This window comes from Pan troglodytes, chromosome 9, assembly GCF_028858775.2.
Source record: "Pan troglodytes isolate AG18354 chromosome 9, NHGRI_mPanTro3-v2.0_pri, whole genome shotgun sequence".
Lineage (NCBI taxonomy): Eukaryota > Metazoa > Chordata > Mammalia > Primates > Hominidae > Pan > Pan troglodytes.
In genome coordinates, this window is record NC_072407.2 from 38,354,668 (window position 1) to 38,375,146 (window position 20,479).

The 20,479-nt window shown below is 47.3% G+C and overlaps 1 protein-coding gene across 1 annotated transcript in view; it reads right to left on the reverse strand.

Moving 5' to 3' along the window:
- Positions 1-16,232, reverse strand: part of ABTB2 (ankyrin repeat and BTB domain containing 2) — a 209,386-nt gene extending 193,154 nt beyond the window's left edge. Inside the window, exon 1 of the mRNA XM_016920656.4 lies at positions 13,776-16,232. Within this exon, the coding sequence (XP_016776145.3) occupies positions 13,776-15,138 (1,363 nt within the window). The 5' untranslated portion in view covers positions 15,139-16,232. The remainder of the gene's footprint in view (positions 1-13,775) is intronic.
- Positions 16,233-20,479: the final 4,247 nt, after the last annotated feature.

Here is a 20,479-nt window from a genome sequence, read left to right on the forward strand (position 1 = left end):
GTGGGGCAAATAACATCTTATGGTGTCACTCCCATTTCATTTATTTATTTATTTATTTATTCATTCATTCATTCATTTTTTGAGATGGAGTCTCACTCTGTCACCCAGGCTGGAGGGCAGTGGTGCGATCTTGGCTCACTGCAACCTCCGCATCCTGGGTTCAAGTGATCCTGCCGCCTCGGCCTCCCGAGTAGCTGGGATTACAGGTGTGCGCCAGCACTCTGGGCTAATATGTTGCTCCCATTTTAGATCTAGCCATGCCCTTTCCATGTAAACCTAACAGTTCAAGCTTCTCTTGAGTGTTCTTTGGTGGTCCCTCTAGATGAGTTAGCCAAAGCTGCTGTGGCTGTGAAATGAAGGAAAGTCACCATCCTAGGTGGGGCAAAAAGACATACTCCAGAACAAGGATGCTTTTACCACTAATAATAGTTAATGTCTGCATCCTCACTACATACCAGGCTCTCCCAGGAATGCTACCCACATGGTCTGGGCCCCACGCCAGACCATTTATTTCAGAATATCTGGAGGTAGGGCCTTAAGACAGACAGACAGACACACACACATACACACACTTTTTTTCTTTTGAGACAGAGTCTCGCTCTGTTGCTCAGGCTGGAGTGTGGTGGTGTGATCTGTGCTCACTGCAACCTCCGCCTCCCAGGGTCAAGTAGTTCTCCTGTCTCAGTCTCCCGAGTGGCTGGGATTACAGGCGCCTGCCACCACACCGCCTCATTTTTGTATTTTTAGTAGAGACAGGGTTTCACCAAGTTGGCCAGGCTGGTCTCGAACTCCTGGCCTCAGGTGATCTGCCTGCCCTGGCCTCCCAAAGTGTTGGGATTACAGGCTTGAGCCACCACGCCTGGCTGACACTTTTATTTTTAAGCTATCCAGATAATACTAACCTGAATCTAGGATTGAAAACCACTGAAACAACAACGCTATCAGCTAGGAACTATGGCAACCCCATTTAACAGAAGAGGAAAACTGAGGGCAGAGACGTCAGCTATCTAGCTGGCAATCAGACAGTGACAACTCCTTCAGACCCCATCTCTTAGCCAGGCTTTGCACCCTGCCCCTCCTGAGCAGCCGAGGTCAAAGCATCCAACAGGCGGTTGGATACTTCCAAACCATTCGGACACCACTCCAGGCCCCATGCCTTCTCAAGCCACCTAAGAGCGTTCTTTTTCCGGCCAAATTTCAGACCCACACTTGACCTCCAGGAATCCAAAGCTGCCTGAAAAATGGAGTCTTGCTTTCCCAGAATTGAAGGACACAGACGCAAAGTCACAATGATCCACAGAACAATTGGACTAATTAAACAGCCCCCATTTTAATGACAGGAAACAACAGAGTTGATGATCTTTATTAAAGGCTGCTGGCTGCCTACAAAGAAGCTGGAAAGCAAAATTCAGGGGCTTTTATGGCCATCAGCCAAAGATCGTAAGACTGAAAATTAAATCTCTATTGTCTGAGTCTCTATGCAGCCCTGCTATACTGAGCCCACCCTCTGGAAGGGCAAAGAAGGGCAATATTTCAATCCATCATATGACTAATGAAGTTCAAGGTGGCCTGTCTCCCAGCCAACTTCCTATTTGTTTTTCGGAGACAGGGTCTCACTCTGTTGCCCAGGCTGGAGTGCATGCAGTGGTGTGATACTGGCTTACTGCAACCTCTGCCTCCTGGGCTCAAGCAATCCTCTCACCTCAGCCTCCCAAGTAGCCAGGGCCACAGATGTGCACCATTATACCTGGCTAGTTTTTGTATTTTTTTTGTAGAAACGGGGTTTCACTGTGTTGCCCGGTCTGATCTCGAACTCCTGGACTCAAGCCATCCACCTGCCTCAGCCTCCTAAGGTGCTAGGATTACAGGTGTGAGTCACTGTGCCCGGCCCAACCTATTTGATATCTGTATGTGATTTGAGACAGACAACTAAAACCACACTAGGATCTTTGGTGCAGTCCTGCTTCTTCCATACATAGCTTTCCCCACTTCAGTCAATGGCCACTCCCTCCTTCCAGGGCTCAGACCATAGCAACTTGGTGTCATCCTTGATTCCTCTCTCATACCTCACACATCCAAGCTGTTGGCAAGTGCCAGTGGCTGGTCCCGCTGCTTCCACACTTGATACTAAAGTCAATTTCCAACACAATAGAGAGAGTGACCTTGTGGAAATACAAATCAGATCAAGCCACTCTGTGCTTGAGTCCCTCCAATGCTTTTCAGCTTACTCAGAACTAAAAGCCAATGAATTATTACCCAATGGCCTACCCCACTAACCACCCCACCATTTCCTCTCCAACCACATCTCCTGCTACACTCGCCCCAGCCACACGGAAGGAGCTTCTCCTTGGTGCTCCTCGAACCCACCAGGAATGCTTGCTATTCCCTCTGCCTAGAGCTGTCTTCTCCAGCCAGGCTGGCCTCAGGTGATTCCCCTCACTCTGCCTCATTATCCACAGGGCCTGCACCCTGCCCTCCTTCAGGCCCCTTTTATTCATTTGTTGCATCACCAGCTCCTGGAACAGTGCCCAGCACACAGTCCTCAATAAATATTTGTTGGGTGAACAAACGGATGTACCCCAAACAGAACTCCTGGCCTCTCCCCTACACAGTCCTCAGACTCCCCACCCCCGCCATCATCATTTGTCTCCTCAAAGACCAGTGTGGTAGAAAACACTACTTAGAATACTTTACAAGCACCCACTGGACAGGTGGGGGACATTGCGATGCCTTCTCAGAGGCAGCCCTACCCCTGAGGCCTTCTCACCTGCTACTGAATTGGGTCCCAGCATAGTCCTGGCCTGCCCAGCTGGTACTCAAGTGGATTAAGTCCAGAAGAACAGCTGCAAGCAACTTGCTTCCAAATTGTGTCCCCATGTACAACTTTAATTACCCGGCTGCTGAGACGGGCTGAAGAAGAAACAACCAGGTCCCTGGCTTTCACAAAAGCAACTCTTTTTTTGCCATATGTTCTGCCTCTCCAGAAGATTTCATCAATTTTCAACTTGGGATTTGACGGGTAGATGGGCCGGTTGGGGAAGAGAAACAGGCAAGCCACCCCATTTCCCCAGCCTCTCATACTGACCTGCCCAAGCCCTATTCAAGCTATGTGACTGTGAAGTACATCAGGGTTCAGAGCCTGTATACCTCGGAGCATGGAGCTCCATGTCTCGGTCTTCAGCATTCCTGGCAGCCTGTCATCCTCGGTTACTCTCATTTTCCCTCCTCTTTGAAACACCGGCCCTGCCAATGGCAACAAACAGCATTTAAAAATATCCTGCTGGATTATACAGCTCTGCCTTTGAAATTCCTCACAATGCCTGTCTCTGTCCCACATCATATAAAGAAGGGTGTAGCATATTTAATTTTTTTTTTCTAGCTGCTCCCCTGCTATAAATACCCAAGTCTGGGTAGGCGGGCTTCAAGCACATGCTATATGAAGTCACCTCGGAGCTGGATCTCACCACAGTGCCGGCCTGCCAGGACCTGGATGCAGCTGTTAAGCACTGAAGCATGAGGTCGGCCAAAAGCATGTAGCACTCATCTTTCTGGGGAAAGGGGCACAGGAAAACCCTGAGTACAGTAATCACAATTAATCTTAATATTAAAAAGACAGTGTCCAGCCCTATTACCAAGCCAGGTCTTCAAAGAGCTCGTCCAGCACCATCCTGGGTGTTTCTTTCCCAAGGATACTAATTACAGGGCTCGACCTTAGGAAAATGACTGCACAGTGTCCATGTGGGGTCTAGAAACACTATCAGAGACAGAAAAGCCCTTGGGGAATCTAGTCTGACCTCTCCACACCACAGATAAGGAAACAGAGATCCAAGAGATGGAATGATTCATGCCAGGTCACAGACGGGGCAAGCTCCACCCCAGAATTTTCTGGATCCAAATCCTCATAGCTCTGTACTGGATTGTTCCGGATGCTTGTGCACGTACACCCACTTGGTGTGTGAGCCTCAGGCTTGTGTTTATTAATAGCTCTCCTCACAGCAAATACTAATTTTCATATTTTAAAATGTACAGACTAAAAAAAGTTGTAAAGGTTTCAATAAAAGCTTGGCCTCAACTGTAGGGAGGGTTTTCGTGCACTGAGAGGCCCATTTCAAACTCTTTGAGGTCCAGTTTAATGTCTCCTCAACTCTAACCTTGTATGTCCAGACTTCCAAGTTTAGTTTTCCTGTTTAATTTTTCCATCATGGGCCTGACTCTCCTCAGCTTATTTTTAGAAAGCAAACCATGGGCCGGGCACGGTGGCTCATGCCTGTAATCCCAGCACTTTGGGAGGCCACGGTGGGCAGATCGCTTGAGGTCAGGAGTTCGAGACCAGCCTGGCCAACATGGTGAAACCTGTCTCCACTAAAAATATGAAAATTAGCCAGGTGTGGTGGTGCCTGCCTATAATCTCAGCTAACTGAGAGGCTGAGGCAGAAGAATTGCTTGAACCTGGAAGGAGGAGGCTGCAGTGAGCTGAGATTGCAGCACTGCACTCCAACCTGGGTGACAGAGTGAGACTTTGTGTCAAAAAAATAATAAAAATAAAGAAAGACAGGAAACTGTGGGCCTCAAGTCACTAACTACAAATGACTGTGTATGTATTTTTGCAATATGTTCATGAAGTTTATCTTTGTCAAGTGACAAGAAAATTCCTTCCCTTCATAACACTGGAGTCCGGAAAAAGACCGACACCTGAGTTATTAGCTAAGCCATTGATGACCTATCACATTTTATTATTATCAGCAGAATTCAGCTGCACCTTAGGGACTCCAATTCAGAAGACAATTAGCTATAAGGTGGTTCCACAATATTAAGCATTTAATATGCTTGAAATCTTTATTATCAATGCTCTGGAAACACATTAACTAAGAATTAAAATGTCAGCATCTCTGAGAATTGAGCTTTTATTGTCCCAAATAATAAACCCTAAACTGGAAGTCCAATATTTTTTACATCAGTCGGACTTAACACCGAAAAAAAAAAGTTCTGGGACCATCTTCTCTCACCCTGTTTTATGCTCCACGATTAAGAATCCTGCTTTGGCAAGAGTTGATCCAATGGCCTCGTTTAACACATTTGCCAGTCTTGACCTTCATTCTGTACTGGGATTGCTTTGGCCTGTAATGCGACATTCAGGGCCACGGAAGAAATGCAAAGTCAGAGCCAAATTCAACAAGAAAAGAAGGTTGATAGAAGCCTTGTTCTTCAACCCCTCGCAACCCAAGTTTGCTCAGTTAAGGTCTTCTTTTAATGCTTTTACTGCTAGGACAGCAGAAGGGTGCATTTTTGAGGTCAAGCTTTCAATCACCAAGAGGAGTAATTGGAGGTCTGGGGCCATGGTTAAGATGAGCTAGGGAGAAGACACACTCAATTTCTGAATTATGAAAATAAGTTTTGGAAAACTCTCATCCTGTACTCTGGCAGGCTTCTTAACATCTGGATAAAAGATGTGGGAAAGCTTTCCTTTTTCCTGTGTTATCTCCACTGTTCCTGCTTGTCATGTATCTGAACCTTCCACCCAAACAGGAGAATTTGCTGTTCTCCAACACATATGCGTTGGCTTCCAGGTCTTTGCTCACACTGTTCCCTCTGCCTGGAAGCCTCTGCGGGCTCTGCATCCCCTCCCATCTCTGCAGTCGCAGCTCTACCTGCCCAAATCACTGGCACACCTGCCCCATCCTCCATAAAGAAACCCTGACTTCCTTCCACCCAGACAGCCAGGAGTCATCTCTTCCCTTTAAGCTTTCTAATCACCAGAAGCTTTAAGGTCCCCAACTATGGGAAGGAAGTTATATCTACCTTCCAGAGGGGCTGGGAGGATTAAATGAAACAGCTCCTGAAAAGCACCCGCAATGGGGAACCAGCAATGTAGACCAGACAGTGGAGACTATCGCCATTGCTCCTCTCTTTGTTTGAAGGTGGTCACTATAAACTTCTTTGTAACTATCTGTATATATGCTTTGCTTTCCCTACTAGATTCTAAACACTTCTAAACTCAAAATAGTCAAGATTCTTGTCCCTTGCTAATCTGTCTCCATTGCCTTGGATGTAGCTGGCACTCAGTGAGCAGTTGATTAATGATGCCGGCGTGGCATTCCTTGGGAGTACTTGGGCTGTGTTCCTTATGTATCTCCTCCCAATCCTGCATGCAGCTCCAAGCACACAACCAAAGCTGCAAAACCACTTAGGCCTTTTTTAAAACAAGCAAGAAGACCACAAAGTGTGTTTACATGACAGGCCAGCAAAACACAAAACACCTGCTATGATCTGTGGCTGAGGATTTGGCGGCTGCCACAAGCAGGGTCCAATATCCACAGCAGAATTGCTCTCTGGGGGCCTGGAGCTTTGAATGTGCACTGTTGCTGTAATCCTGGCAGAGGTGGGCTTGAGCTCAGAGGGTGAGATCTAATCTCTCTGCCCACTGCCAGACCACTTGTTGTTGGGGGCAATCGAGCCATAACTGAGCAAGGTGCAAGGGTGCTTTTTCCAGATTCCATAACTTCCTCCTACCTCCACAAACAAACTGTTAGCCACCAAGGAAAGCCTTGCGAGTAATACCCATCTCCCTGAGATTTGGGTCGTGACCCTCCTTGCACCAGAGACTTTGGCAAAAATGAACACAATCAGTGGATCCAACACAAGTTTGTTAAAAACAATTAGAATATCTTCTGTGTCAGGCATAACACAAAGTCCCTCACAGGGACTCTTATGAAATACTCACAACCATCCTATGAGTTGGGTACTATTTTCAGTCCTATCTTATAGAGCTGTGTTTCACAGCCAAGGGTGAATTTGCTCCCCAGGGAACATCTGGAAAAGTCTGGAGACATTTTTGATGGTCTCAACTGGTGGTGGCTATGAAGCGTCCTACAATGCCCAAGACAACCTCATGACAAAACATTAACCAGTCCAAAATGTCAATGGTACCCTGTGATCAAGGAAGAAACTAAGGCACGGAAGTGAAACAACTTGCCCAGGGTCACACAGCTCCCAAGTAAAGTTATGAGGAATTACAGCCAGGCAGCCCCACCCCGTGCTGTGCTCTCACCAGTAAGCCTGGCTGCATCTCTCACATCCCAGGGCACTGAGTATGCTTAAGGCACAACCGCATGTGTACAAGCCTCTCATTTTACAGTAGAGGAAATAGAAACTTAGTGTGACTTGCTTGAAGGCCTAGGTCAGTAAGAGGCAAATCAATTTGGGACTCAATTCAGACTCCAAAGTCTGGGCCCTTCACTGCTTTGCTACATCGCTGACTCATTCTCTCCCTGTGCTCTAAACACCGAGATGGAGTCAGCAGCCGGACACCATGGGGGACTCGGAGGAAATCAAAGCCCCCTTCATACAGGCTCTTCTGCCAACTCCAGGACAGGTGCACCAAGCTCCCCAAGACCAGTGACCTAGACTCAAATCCCTCTTGGTGCCTTCTCTCCTTCATGTATTCGCCTTTGCTGAGCTGACCCGCCCATCCTTTAGAAGAGCATTGCAGTGTACTCTGCGGCTTCTCTATTCAGCTGAGCTTATTGGTCACCAGCAGGTGACACTTATAAAGGCCCTCCCTGGGCAGCAGAGCTCTCTGTGCCCTCTTCTTCCATCCCCAGGAGCAGCAGTAATGGCTCTCTAAAATCAGTGGCACCTCTAGGGTGGGGAGAGCCAGCAAGCAGCATTTAAACAGAGTAACAGCAACCTTTGGAGGAAGATACACCCCTGGGTGTCAGTGCCTGCTCTTTCACTGTGGTCGTGAACACTCACTGGCCTAACAAATGTAAAGTGTCTGGACACCATAGGCCGTTAACAAACAAGACCTATAACAAGTGTTGTTCTTGCTATGAGTTTGACCCTAGCTGCCATTTGAATGGGGCCAAGTACTGACCTGTATTTGCTACCTTGGATTCTGTAATTCTTTATAGGAAAAGCACAGGCCTGGGGCTTGAGCAAAATGGGACTTAGTCATTATTGAGCTTAGTTATTATTGAGCTGTGAATTCTGGACTCATGGAGACCTCTCAGTGAAAGGACACACATTCACAGGATTCTTATGGGGACCTAGAAAGCTCACAGATGAGAATAAGCCTGAGGTGTTGCGGAAAAGTCAGACCTATTACTACAGCTGCATAAGAGTAGAAATAGAGGCGAAGCATCTACCCACTGACCTGTTGGACAAAGGATGAATACTGATGGTGAGGTGGGATAAGGACAAAGCTGTCTCTGGTTTGTTTCAGAACTTCCCATTCTTGGGATGCCAACCCAGGAATGTCTTGGCAATTGATTACCTTGGTTCAGTCCTCAGACTGGAGGCAGATGGAGTGGGACACAGATGTAAACTCTTCTGAGCAATAGTCATCAACATAAATTGTCCTCTGGGGCAGCTCTGTTGGCAAGGGGGCGATTGGTATTTCCATTCTTAAGGAAACCTTCAACTCAATCCTCCTGTTGACTTATCTGCGGCCTGCTGTACCAGACGTCTGTTGTGAAGCCCTTCCTCTTTGGGTATCATACACTGAAGACATTCTCCTAAACTGAAAATTCCCCCAACTCACATCTTGCACATCAAAGCCAGACTTGGGAACCCTGCTAGAAATCAGGGTACCCAAAGGTTGGATGTAGCCCCAAAATGCTGACTCTATTCATTGAGAACAACTTGGAAATTTTCTGCCTTGGTAGAAATGGGGGACGGTTCTGATATATCAAAGGAATTCAAATACAAATTTTAAACCTGTATGGCGGGATCTATCATTTGCCCATCATTTATAGAGCACATATTGTAGACACCATGAGAGGTACAGGGAAGACAGCAATGCCTGTGAAGTCCACAGTTGGATGGGAGAGACACACACAAGCAGGAAATGATTTAAGAATATGTCCTGGGTGCTGAGGAAACATCACAAAGGGGTGGCTCTTCCAGTTCGGGGAGTCAGGTAGAGCTTTCAGGAGGAGGAAGTGGAACAACTCTACCTTGTTCCTCTTACTACTTAAGGCTAGGGTTGCCTTTCTCAGGCGTGCGAGAAAAAAAAATTTTTCATTTCCAAAGCTTGCTCTGTTTCAGTTTTACCAACTCTCTTGGCTTTAATAAAATGGTTAAAGAGATAGGAAGCAGCCCTCATCCTTCAGACTACCCAGGTGTGGAAACTGATTAAACACCACCTGACAAGCTCAATCAACCCTTGCTGCTTCAGTTGCTTCTCTCAGTAGAAATTCATCCTACAATCTCATCACTAAATAAGTCCCACAACCAGAAGAAGTTTCGTCCCTGCTCTACATGCAGCCCTTTTCTTTCTCAGCTCTAAGTGAGATGTTGAGACTTCTCTCAGCTGGTGAATAACTGAATCATTCAGAAAAGTTCTCAGTCACTATTTTTGGCCTAAAGGTCCTTAGTAGTATTGATATTACTGGCTATTACTAATAAACCTTCAGAGAAGCATTCCTTGACTGTCATTTAAATTAGCCCCGTCACACCATCCCATTACCCTGCCCTTTAAAAAAAATATTTTAAACAACATTCACTACCAAGAGAAAATCCTTACTTATTTACTTTTTCTCATTTCCTCCACTGGATTATAAACTTCATGAGAGGAGGGCTTTTCCCCTTGTTCATCACTTAGTCCACAGCACTTTTAACAGTGGTGGGTACAGGGTCAGTGCTCAATAATTGTTGAATGAATTTACTATTTATTGAGCATTTACTATGTGCTAAGATCTTTCAATCTATAGTCTCATTTAATTCTCATACCACCCATATAAGCTAGGTGCTCTTACTATGTCCCATTTTGCAGATGACAAAATTGAAGGTTAGAATGGTTAAGAAAATTGCACCAGGCCACTCATGTAAATGGCAAAGTTGTGTATGGCCAGGCGTGATGGGTCATGCCTGTAATCCCAGCACTCTGGGAGGCTGAAGCGGGAGAATCCCTTGAGCCCAGGAGTTTAAGGCCAGCCTGGGCAACATAGCAAGACCCTGTCTCTACAAAAATAAAAATTTAAAAATTAGCTGGGTGTGGTGGCATATGCCTGCAGTCCCAGCCACTTGGGAGGCTGAGGCAGGAGGATCCCTTAGAACCCAGGAGTTCAAGGTTGCAGTGAACTACGATTTTACCACTGCACTCCAGCCTGGGTGATACAGCAAGACTCTGTCTCAAAATAAACAAATAACAAAATAAAACAAAATAAATGGCAAAAGTAGGCTTCAAACTCTCATGGTGAATCCAAAGTCTTGTGCATGTTACCATTAGGATAAAGCAATCCTTTTGTACACCCTGGATACTTCTTTGGAGCAAGAATATTCTCACCAATATCCTATCACTTAATCAAGAATCTAGAAATTGAGGAAGATTTTCTAAAATGCCACAGACACTCATAAAAGCTTAGTAAGAAGAATGACCAAGAAGAAACCTAGTAGTGATGCTCAGCATCAAACTCACATATGGGAAGTGATGGGGGAGAGGAGGGAGAGAGAGGAGAGAGGAGAGTAGGGAGGGATATGAGTGGATGCGAAAAGTTTCTATTTTCTGCAAACTACCTGTTTATAAATACTGCTCTATTAAATTGGTTTCTCTACCTCCCGTAAGGAAGTCATGAAGATATCATCATTTAATGGCCTTGCCATGGGATTGGGGACATCAATACCAAATGAGCAACAATATATAACTCCTGCTGCTCTACGGAGCTGGGATCATGTTTTGTAAACACTGCAGAACTTTTATTATCCATCTTGTGCTGAGCAAAACCATATTTGTCCTGCATTCTGAGTAATGGACAGGAATAGATGGATTATGGCCCTTAAATTCTTGGTTGGAAGACATTAAGTTTAAAAGCCCTATATAGCTGAGTCAAATGCATGTGCCCATGCTGTATAATTAGCAGGCATATCAACAATAAATATATAATTTAAAGGGAAGATCAGCAGGACAAGAATTCTAACCAGCACTCTCCTTCCCATACGCAGTCATTCCCCAGTTGGTCTTCAGCTGTGTAAACCGTTACCTTGCTGGCCTTGGGGTAATTTTAATATAACAAAGGTTTGGACCACTCCATTTTGTTCCTAAGCAGTTTATGCTTCCCTCTGAAGCCAGCTTTCAGACATAAGTAATTCATTGCCCCTCTACTAAACATTCATTTCACTTTGTCTAAAGGGACTTAATAAATCAGCCTGGTTATTGTTTAATGTGGCCACCCCCTAGTTTTCATGTATAAAAAATGAGCATCCAGTTGCTAAGTGGAAGTGAATGGTCACCTCGCCTGCAAGAGAGTTCCCTGGAGACCCGAGAAGGTACAGAGGGAGACACTTTGACTCTGAGCATCCGGGGAGCTTTGTTGTCTGCCACAGAGAATCCTGCTCTCTTGACTACCCAGGATTAAGGAGGATTGTTTGGAAAGTGGGGGGCAAGGAGGAGGTTAAAACATGGGGTCGTGGCTGGGTGTGGTGGCTCACGCCTGTTGCCTGTAATCCCAACATTTTGAGAGGCCGAGGCAGGAGGACTGCTTGAGCCCAGGAGTTTGAAACCAGCCTGGGCAACATAGCAAAACCCTGTCTCTATTTTAAAAAACAAAAGGTGGTGGTGGAGCTGGGGGGTGGGGGTGGGGGGGTAGGTGGTGCCAAAAGACTAACTTATAAAGGAAATCCCAAGGAATGCTGACCCTAGATAAGAAATAGTTCTTTGGTTGGAAGCCCTTTAGCAGAAGACATCTGTTTTCTAGCAGCTTCTGGCCACTTCGCATCTTCAGGGTGTCCTGGGCAGGGAGTTGGTCTTCCTTATTTCAATTTGCAGTTAGAAAAGCTGGGAGAAGCTTCTCAATGTGCTGGGCACCTGTTCTGCATGAATATATGTTTTTGTTTTGTTTTGCATCTACAGTTCCACCCTTATTCTTGTTTGGCTTATAGTGTTAGGTCTTCAGTCTTTTCTCCTAGGAGCCTGCCTTTACTTCTTTGAGTTCAGTTTGGGCCTCCTCTCAGCCAAAAGTACAGAACTCTTTCCCTCAATTATGACCACTGGATGGAAATCCCCTGGCCCTCCACTTCCTGCCCTGGAGCTGCTGTTCCCAGTGTTGATGCCACAAACCTGGAGGGTGAGGCACAACAAGCAGCTGTGACATCATCAACTGAGATTCAGGACTGACCTTAGCTCTGACCTAAGAGGAAGAAAATTAAGCAGCAGATGCTCTTCAATTCCCAGCATCTCCTTTGGCAGTGCCAGAATTTAAAAACAAAACCAATAATGTCAAAGTAAGCCATGCTTGGTACAGAGTGTCTTCAAAATGGGCCTAACATGTCAACTGTTCTCGAAAACTGGGCTAATCAAAAAACAAAGCATAAGATCTGAGAGCTATAGTCCAGTAAGAAAAACAAACAAACAAACAAACAACAACAACAAACCAGAAAAACAAAGCTGTTTCTTCTCCACCAGCATCTAGAACCTTAAAGGGGCCTACCTGGATTCAAACTGGATTCAAATTCCAGTTTTGCCATTTAACATCTATGTAATGTTGGGCAGATTATTTAACTGCTGGGTACCTTGGTTTCCTTATCTGTAAAATGGGCATAATACTATGCAGTAAGTACCTACCTAATAGGCTTGCTAGGAGTACTTGAGTTAAATACAAAGTGCTGAGAATAATGATGACACATTAAAGGTTATTTTGCATTTCAGCTATTATGATTATGTTAAACCATGTTTTGACTTCTTTTATCCCTTTCCAGTCCCCACCTGACCTCTTCCACTGCCTGCTTATTTGCCACTGAAAGCTGCCCCCCAAATGGCCTTCCAATCAGATCGTAAGGCTGTTTAACCATAATACCATTCTGAACAGTTTATGGTGCTGACTTCTCAAACTGAAGTCTTGTAGGTAGTTTGCAGTTGAATGCAATGTCACACCCCCTAACATTGTCAGGGAAAAGGTCATGTGCTTTGTTTCCATCCTTTGCACCAAATCCATGCTATCTTCAGAGAAGTGCAACCACCCAATGGTTCCTTTCCCAGACTTCACCTCATGCGGTTACCTATCTCTTCCCCTTGATGGGCCACCACTCTTTTCAGGAAAGAACATTTAATACAATGCAAGGTTTTAACCAATGGCTCACTTGGTTGGTGACAGCTTGGAAAAATCAGGTCTCAGGAGACAATCTGTAGTTACTTTTCTGGGAAGGGGAGTCGGGGTCCCCAGGTTTCATCATTCCTGGGCACATACAGGTAAGAGCGAACCACTACCCTTCCATCCCCCAAGAGAGCGCCTGACAGCATCCTTCAGCCCAGCAAAGCACAAGGCACAGCACCAGAACTTGGGCTTCCCACTTCCCTCCGCCCATCTTACTTATCCAAGGTTCAGGTCTTTAAGTTGGGACCCTTTGGTTGCTGCTATTGAGCTGGGGAAAACTAGGGGGCAGAATCAGTCAATCTGCCCAGCTGTTGGGGAAAGACAGCAGCTAGAGACCTAGTCAATCACGGTAAAGAGCCACGGGGCAGTAAGTTTCATTTCAAGAGAGGTTCAGGAATGGCTTGGTCAAGAGATTCAATCTCACCCAATCAATGAACAGCCCGCAGATAGTAACAATGCCACGCAGAACAGGATGGAGATCATTCACGTGTTTACCCTCCAAAAGTCAGACACCCTTAGAACAATCTCTGGCAAGTGCCATGTAATGAACCCTATCCTCAGACCAAACGTTTTCTCCCAAAGAACTGGCACAGCCACCAGCTTTGTCTCAGGAAATTCACTCCCCCAGTAGCCCAGGGCGGGATTTCTTGCCTACCCAGTCTGCCAGTCCGAGGCCCGCGCGCTTACCATTGGCGTTCTTGCCGCAGATGAGATGCTCATAGGGCTGCAAGACGCCCCAGAGCTCGGCGTCGTTGTTGATGACCATCTCCAGGGCCTCAGCAGACACCTCCCCGCCTCCGGCCCCTCCGCCATCAGGGCTCTGGCTGGCCATCACCCTGGCCCGGATCTCCTCCACCAGGTTCTCCATGCAGGCGGTGAGGGAGATGGCTGCGTACTCGTGGATGCGCACGGAGATTCGGGTGTCCACCATCCAGCGGAAAAAGCGGCCCACTGAGAAGGTGAGGCCGCAGCGAGCGGACTTGCCCCGGCGCAGCCCGTCGCCGGCGCTCATGCTGTACAGGGACAGCGCCTTGACGGCTGCCAGCGCGCAGCTCTCAGCCAGCGCCCAGCTGTGCACCAGGCGCACGGCGCTCTGCACCTCAAAGCGGGTGCACTTGGCGTGCAGCACGCTCAGGCGCTGCGCCTCGCGGGCCACGCGGATCAGTGCCCTGCGGAGCAGCCCGGCCAGGCGCCTCACCGCCTCGGCGGAGAACTGGGGCAGCCGCCGGCCGCCAGCGCCTTTGCGGAGCACCCGGGCCACGTCTCCCTCGGTCCAGGGGAACTCCTCCAGCTCGGGGAGCCGCGGACAGCGCGAGAAGAGGTCGGCCACTTCGGGGTCCTCGGGCAGCACCGTGTTCACCGTGTCCCAGCTGTTGTGGCGGCTGTTCATGGAGCCGGAGTAGCACCACCAGGCCGCCCCGCGGTGCTGCTGCGCCGAAGAGTTGAGCGCCTGCGAGTTGGACTTGGAGGACGAGAGGCTGAGCGAGCGGCACGAGTCCCCGGCCCCATACCCGGAGTCCAAGGTCAAGTCCTCCAGCGTCTTCAGAGTCGAGCTGTACGTCCCGGCCATGGGGAGGCTGCCGAGGGCGGCGTCGCCGAGCGAGGGGCACTCACAACTCCATGCCCTCTTTCCCAAGTGGGCAGAAACAAGCTCTAGGCTCTCCGGGCCACCCTCCTTCCTCTCTGCGTCGCGGGGCTCGGCGGCCGCATTGCCTGCCCGGAGGCCGCGGGAAGGTGGGCGAGATCCGTGGCCAGCAGGAGCCCCACGCTCCCGGCGTCCCGACTCGCAGCTGTCACTGGAAAGACCCCCGTCGCTACCCCCCGGCACTCCCCCTTGTCCACCTCTAATTCCCACAAGCAGAGCGTCAGTCCTCCACAGAGAAGGAATCCCGGGAGAACAGGGCGGCGGCGGCAGAAGGAGGAGGAGGAGGCGGCGGCGCAGGGTGCAGGGCGCAGCGCGAGTCCGGGACCAGCCGGCGAGAAAGCGCTCTGCAAACTTCTGCGCTGCGCCGGCCGGCAGCACAGCTGGGTACCCGGCTGCGTCCGACATGCAAATAATCCCCGGCGGCTCACCAATCACCTGCCGCGATGGGCGGGGCTGCACCAATGAGCTCCGAGGGGGCGGTCACTATGCAGATTTCACTCTGCCGCGGGTGAAACCCCGCGGCGAAGGAGGCGGGGCTGGAGGCCGAGGGTCGGGCACGCGGCTGGGATGGGGGTGGGGATGGGGGTGGGGATGGGGGGGGTTGGGATGGGGAGGTGGGGGAAGGGCGAGCCAGCCAACTGGGAGGTGGAGGTGGAGACCGGAAAGCAGCGGTCGAAACGATAGCTCCGGAGCTCACGATTTAAAGAAAAATGCAAAGGAAAAGCTACAGGGCGCTGCCACCTTCCCGCCACCCAGGCTTTGGGCGTTCGCTGCTCGCTTTCGAGCCCTCCGCAGCCAGGCGTCCTGGGGTTGGGGCCAGGAGAATGGGGAGGGCCCCATCCAGGCGCTCCACCTCTCCTCCACCTTCCGCCAGGCCCCTCCCGCAATCCGAGATGAAACGCTGGCTGTGTTTGGAGGGAGGAGGGAGTCCCTGGCTCTCTTTCCAAGTCCGTCTGGTTTCTTTGCGCTGCCGTCTAGGCTCCAATCAGGACAGAATTTCTTAACCTGGTATCTGATCAATGGACGGACCCCAGGAAGCCTGTGAGTGCCTCCGCCATTTGTAGTTTCACCTGCAGTTTTCTGAGTGCCACTATGGGGAGGGGGCACCAACTTTTGTCAGATTCTCAGGAGGATCCCTAACTTCCCTGTTACCTCTGTGTGACGATACCACTTGCTGTCAGGTGGATCCTTTTTGTCCGAGATAGACAGTGTTCTTACAGGAAGAATGAGAAGAAGGTGGCAGAGCAGTCCCTAGCCCTGGCCTGCGCTCGGAACACCTAGCTGGATGCAGGTGTTCGCCTCCTAACGCGTGCCGGTGGGCGAGCCGTATGCCCCCGTGGGACCCAGTTCCTCCGGGGTACAATGAGTGGCTGACCTCCAGGCAGCGCCAGTGCCAACCTGCCTCCGGGCGGGTGTCCCAAGCGGTCCGCCAGAGCGCTGTTGGTTCAGCAGTCCCATGCCCGGTGCAGGCATGTCCCGCCGCTGCCCTGTGGCTACTCACACGCACGTGCGCGAACGGACCTGTGCCCCCTCCAGTGGAACCGCAGACTCAAGGCGGGGATTGTGCATTCGCTCTCCCCAAGTCAGCCTCCCCCACTCCTGAATGGCTCCTTTGTGTTGCATTTTACACAGTTCTGACCTTGGGCCGTGAGTTGGATATGAACTAGAAATGTCTGGTTTGTCTCTTTCCTTCTTAAATTAATGGCCTTTACCCCCGGTGAAACTGCTTTTTATTTGGCAGTTTCGCTTAATTTTGCCTTTCCGCGGGTCTTTATTTATGCAACATCGCCGCCCGATGGTTAGAATTGGGAACAGAGTCAAAGATGGAAGTACTGTAATATCAAAGACGCAAGTCAGCAGAGATCAAATTAACAAAGGAGAACGCAGTCACACTTTACAGACGTGAGATTAGAAGTTAAAGTAGGCAATGAGGTCCAACTTGTCAAAAATACAAAAGTAAATTTTATGCAATTTAAAACTTTATTGGGGAAATATAATATTAAAGGCAATGTCGCCCTCTAATGGATATATTCAAAGGAAATGAATTTCAGAAAGGTTTCCCCGCCCCCCCTTTTCTTCGTTGTGCGCACCCATCAAACCTAAAGAAAATTACTTAACTGGAAATTTACAACGGGGAACTTACTGAACGAAAGGTTATTGGAGGAATCATCTGGAGTGGGAAAAAGAGCCTATGGGATTTATATTAATATATTCAAATTACTTGATGACTTAAAGTGTAGATAATCAAACATGCCTCCAACTGAATCTGAGAATCCTGTGAATGTTGACCTGCAACTTGAAGATATATTATGCAAAATTCAGCCATGGGAAATGCTTCTGAACAAACAACTGAGTTTCTTTAAGTTTCAAGGAAAGAAAGAGATGGAGAGAAGACCTACACATTTAAAGAGACTTGAAAGACATAATAACCAATTACAAGGTGTGGAACTTATGTGTATTTTGAATTTGTTTTAAAAAGCCAGTAAACATTTGACATTATGAAACCATTAGGAACACTGCCTCGATGTTTGCTCTTAAAGAATAACTTTTTTTTTTTGATGTGGTAATGGTAGTGTGGTTATGTTTATCAAATGTTCTTATCTTTTAGAGACACATGCTGAAATAAGTGTTTTGTAGCCCTCAAGAGTTGGCTTCCTCAAGGAAAAAAGGAAGAAAAATCCTGATGGAAAAATCTGGTAAAGGGACTAGGAAGTTAGGAAAGACTGTAGATAGATCTCTTGTCTTTCAAATTTTCCTCAGTCTTCTAGTCAGCCTGAGGACTGGCAGTACCAAGTAAACCCAGAATGTGTCTGTGTTTGTGTTTTGTGTGATATGGGAAAAAGAATAGGAGGAAGATAGATAGAGATGAATATATATATATATATATATATATATATATATATATATATATCCAGCCATCTTAGAATGAACCAATTCTTTGATTTCAGTTAAACTTTTGGGAGTTGGCCAGTGTGGTGAAATACAAAACTTTGGGTCAAGGAAAGAAAGGACATGGTTTCTTATATATACGTGCATGTGTTCAGTTAAGCCAATCTGCTGGTAATGTGTTTGATTTTAAGAATGCAAATTATATTAAGAGAAAATGTCATCCCAACTTGGGCCTTACCCAAATATTAGTTTTGAAGAAACATTGTTTTTGAAGAAAAACAGCGTCATTAAGCTGGACAAGTAGAAAAGAACATAACAGAACACTGGCAAACACTGGAACAATTCCAAGTGGAGTTGACAATTAAGAAGCAGATCTCGGATTACCTATGCAAAAATCATGTAACAGAGGTAGCTTGAAGTAAACTTTAGAAACTTTACCTGGTGTGAGGTCTTCTATGTGCTTACACAATCAAAAACAATCTGGAAATTAGGAGATAAAATACCCTGGAATTTACCTTGAAAGTGAGGGTGTTATAATCCCAACTATTTACAGACAGAACTGTCTCATGAGAAAGGTAGATTATGGCCTTGACTTTGGAGAGTGGCCAAATTTTAATTTAGTTTGTGGATCACCTTCGGTGCATTTGGCAGATGTAGATCTTTAACTCCCACAGGTGGTTTTAATCAACTCTCCTAGTCAGGAGGGAATGTCTTTAAGCAGAGAATTAACATGTTCAGGCTTACAGAAATAGATTTGAAATTAATTGGAGAAAACTAAGTTTATAGAGCAGAGAGCATTACCTGCTTGTTTGTTGGTTGTCTTTCTGTCCTACAAGAATATAAGCTCCATGAGGGAAGGGATCTTCTCCATTGAGTTCACTTTTGTATCCCATTGCCTAGGTCAGTATGAGCGTAAAGTAGGAGCTCAATAAATATTGAATAAGTGAACGAATGAAACTAACAGGATGAATGGGGCAATGTAATGAACAGCTAGGTTTCTTTTTAAACTCTCAAGGAACCAGCAGGTGCTTAAGACTGTGTGTTAAGGGAAAAGGATTACTGACATCTGAACTGAGATTTTCCTGATACCTGCCTCCTCCATAGACTTTAGGAGAGTCATGTGCTCCCCATCCATATTATTATTATTTTTGAGACAGAGTCCCACTCTGTCATTCAGGCTGGAGTGCAGTGGTGCTATCTCGGCTCACTGAAACCTCCACCTCTCAGGTTCAAGAGATTCTCCTGCCTCAGCCTCCCAAGTAGTGGGGACTACAGGCATGTGCCACCACTTCTGGCTAATTTTTGTGTTTTTAGTAGAGACGGGTTCACCATACTGGCCAGGCTGGTCTCAAACTTCTGACCTTAAGTGATCTGCCCGCCTCAGCCTCCCAAAGTGTGGGAATTACAGGCATGAGCCACTATGCCCAGCCCCCACCCACATCAGAAAGGGGTTCCTAACACCTTGGGGAGGTGGGCTTAGGAAGTGGGGAGTGTCTTTGAATCACCTAAAATTGCCTACAACATTTTTAATATGAGTACATATTTGCATATTCTGGAGAGAGGGTCTATGCATCTATGCAGGACTGTCTGATAGAACTTTCTGAGATAAAGAAAAAGGTTCCATATCTGTGCTATCAAATACAGAAGCCACTAACCACGTGTGGCTGCAACTTGAAATCTAGCTATTGTGACTGAAGAACTGAGTCTTAAGTTTTAATTAATTAATTATTTTTGAGATGGGGTCTCACTGTCACTCAGGCTGGAGTGCAGTGGTATGATCTTGGCTTACTGCAACCTCTGCCTCCTTAACTCAAGTGGTCCTCCCACCTCAGCCTCCTGAGTAGCTGGGACCACAGGTGCACGCCACCACGCCCCGCTAATTCCTTGTATTTTTGATAGTGACAGGATTTTGCCATGTTGCCCAGGCTGGTCTCGAACTCCTGAGCTCAAGTGATCCTCCTGCCTCAGCCTTTAATTTAATTTTAAACTTGAATAGCTATAAGTAGTTAGTGCTACCATAGTGGACAGCACGGGTCTATAGCCTTCGTGAAGATCTCAACGAGGCCAATGATCCTAAGAGGTGAGAAATAAGAATGATGGTTGTTAGAGAAGTTTTTCCAAAATGTTGGCGGAACACAGTGGCCAATTGTTAGCTCACAGCGCCACAGCGCAATGTTAGGAAAGGAGATAAATGTTAGGGCCTTGGACAAAGAAAACCATTTGGAAAAGGCATATACAAAATCTTAAATGGGATGTGAACTCAGCCCATGTGTAAGGAGTAAGACATCCTTCCATTGTCAAGACATCACAGTCCATGTTGAATTGGTGGGAGAGTACATGGTGAGGAGGTAGGTTTGTCCCTAAGGGTAGCTAAAGGCAGACAAGTCCTGGGGACATAGAACCAGCTCCTATGTATGCAAGGTCCAGGGTCTGCTGTCTGTTCAAGGCTCAGGGAAGAGGAGGCCCCTCTATTTACATAGATACATATAAATTTGTTTTTTTTTCCTTTTTTTTTTTTTTGAGATGGAGTTTCACTCTTGTTGTCCAGGCTGGAGTGCAATGGCATGATGTCAGCTCACTGCAACCTCCGCCTCCCGAGTTCAAGCGATTCTCCTGCCTCCGCCTCCCGAGTAGCTAGGATTACAGGCATGCGCCACCATGCCCAGCTAATTTTGTATTTTTAGTAGAGACAGGGTTTCTCCATGTTGGTCAGGCTGGTCTCAAACTCCCGACCTCAGGTGATCCACCCTCCTTGGCCTCCCAAAAGGCTGGGATTACAGGTGTAAGCCACTGCACCTGGCCATAAATTTGAATTTTAAAGACAATCTAAGTCTGGGCTTGGCAGAGACAATAAGCT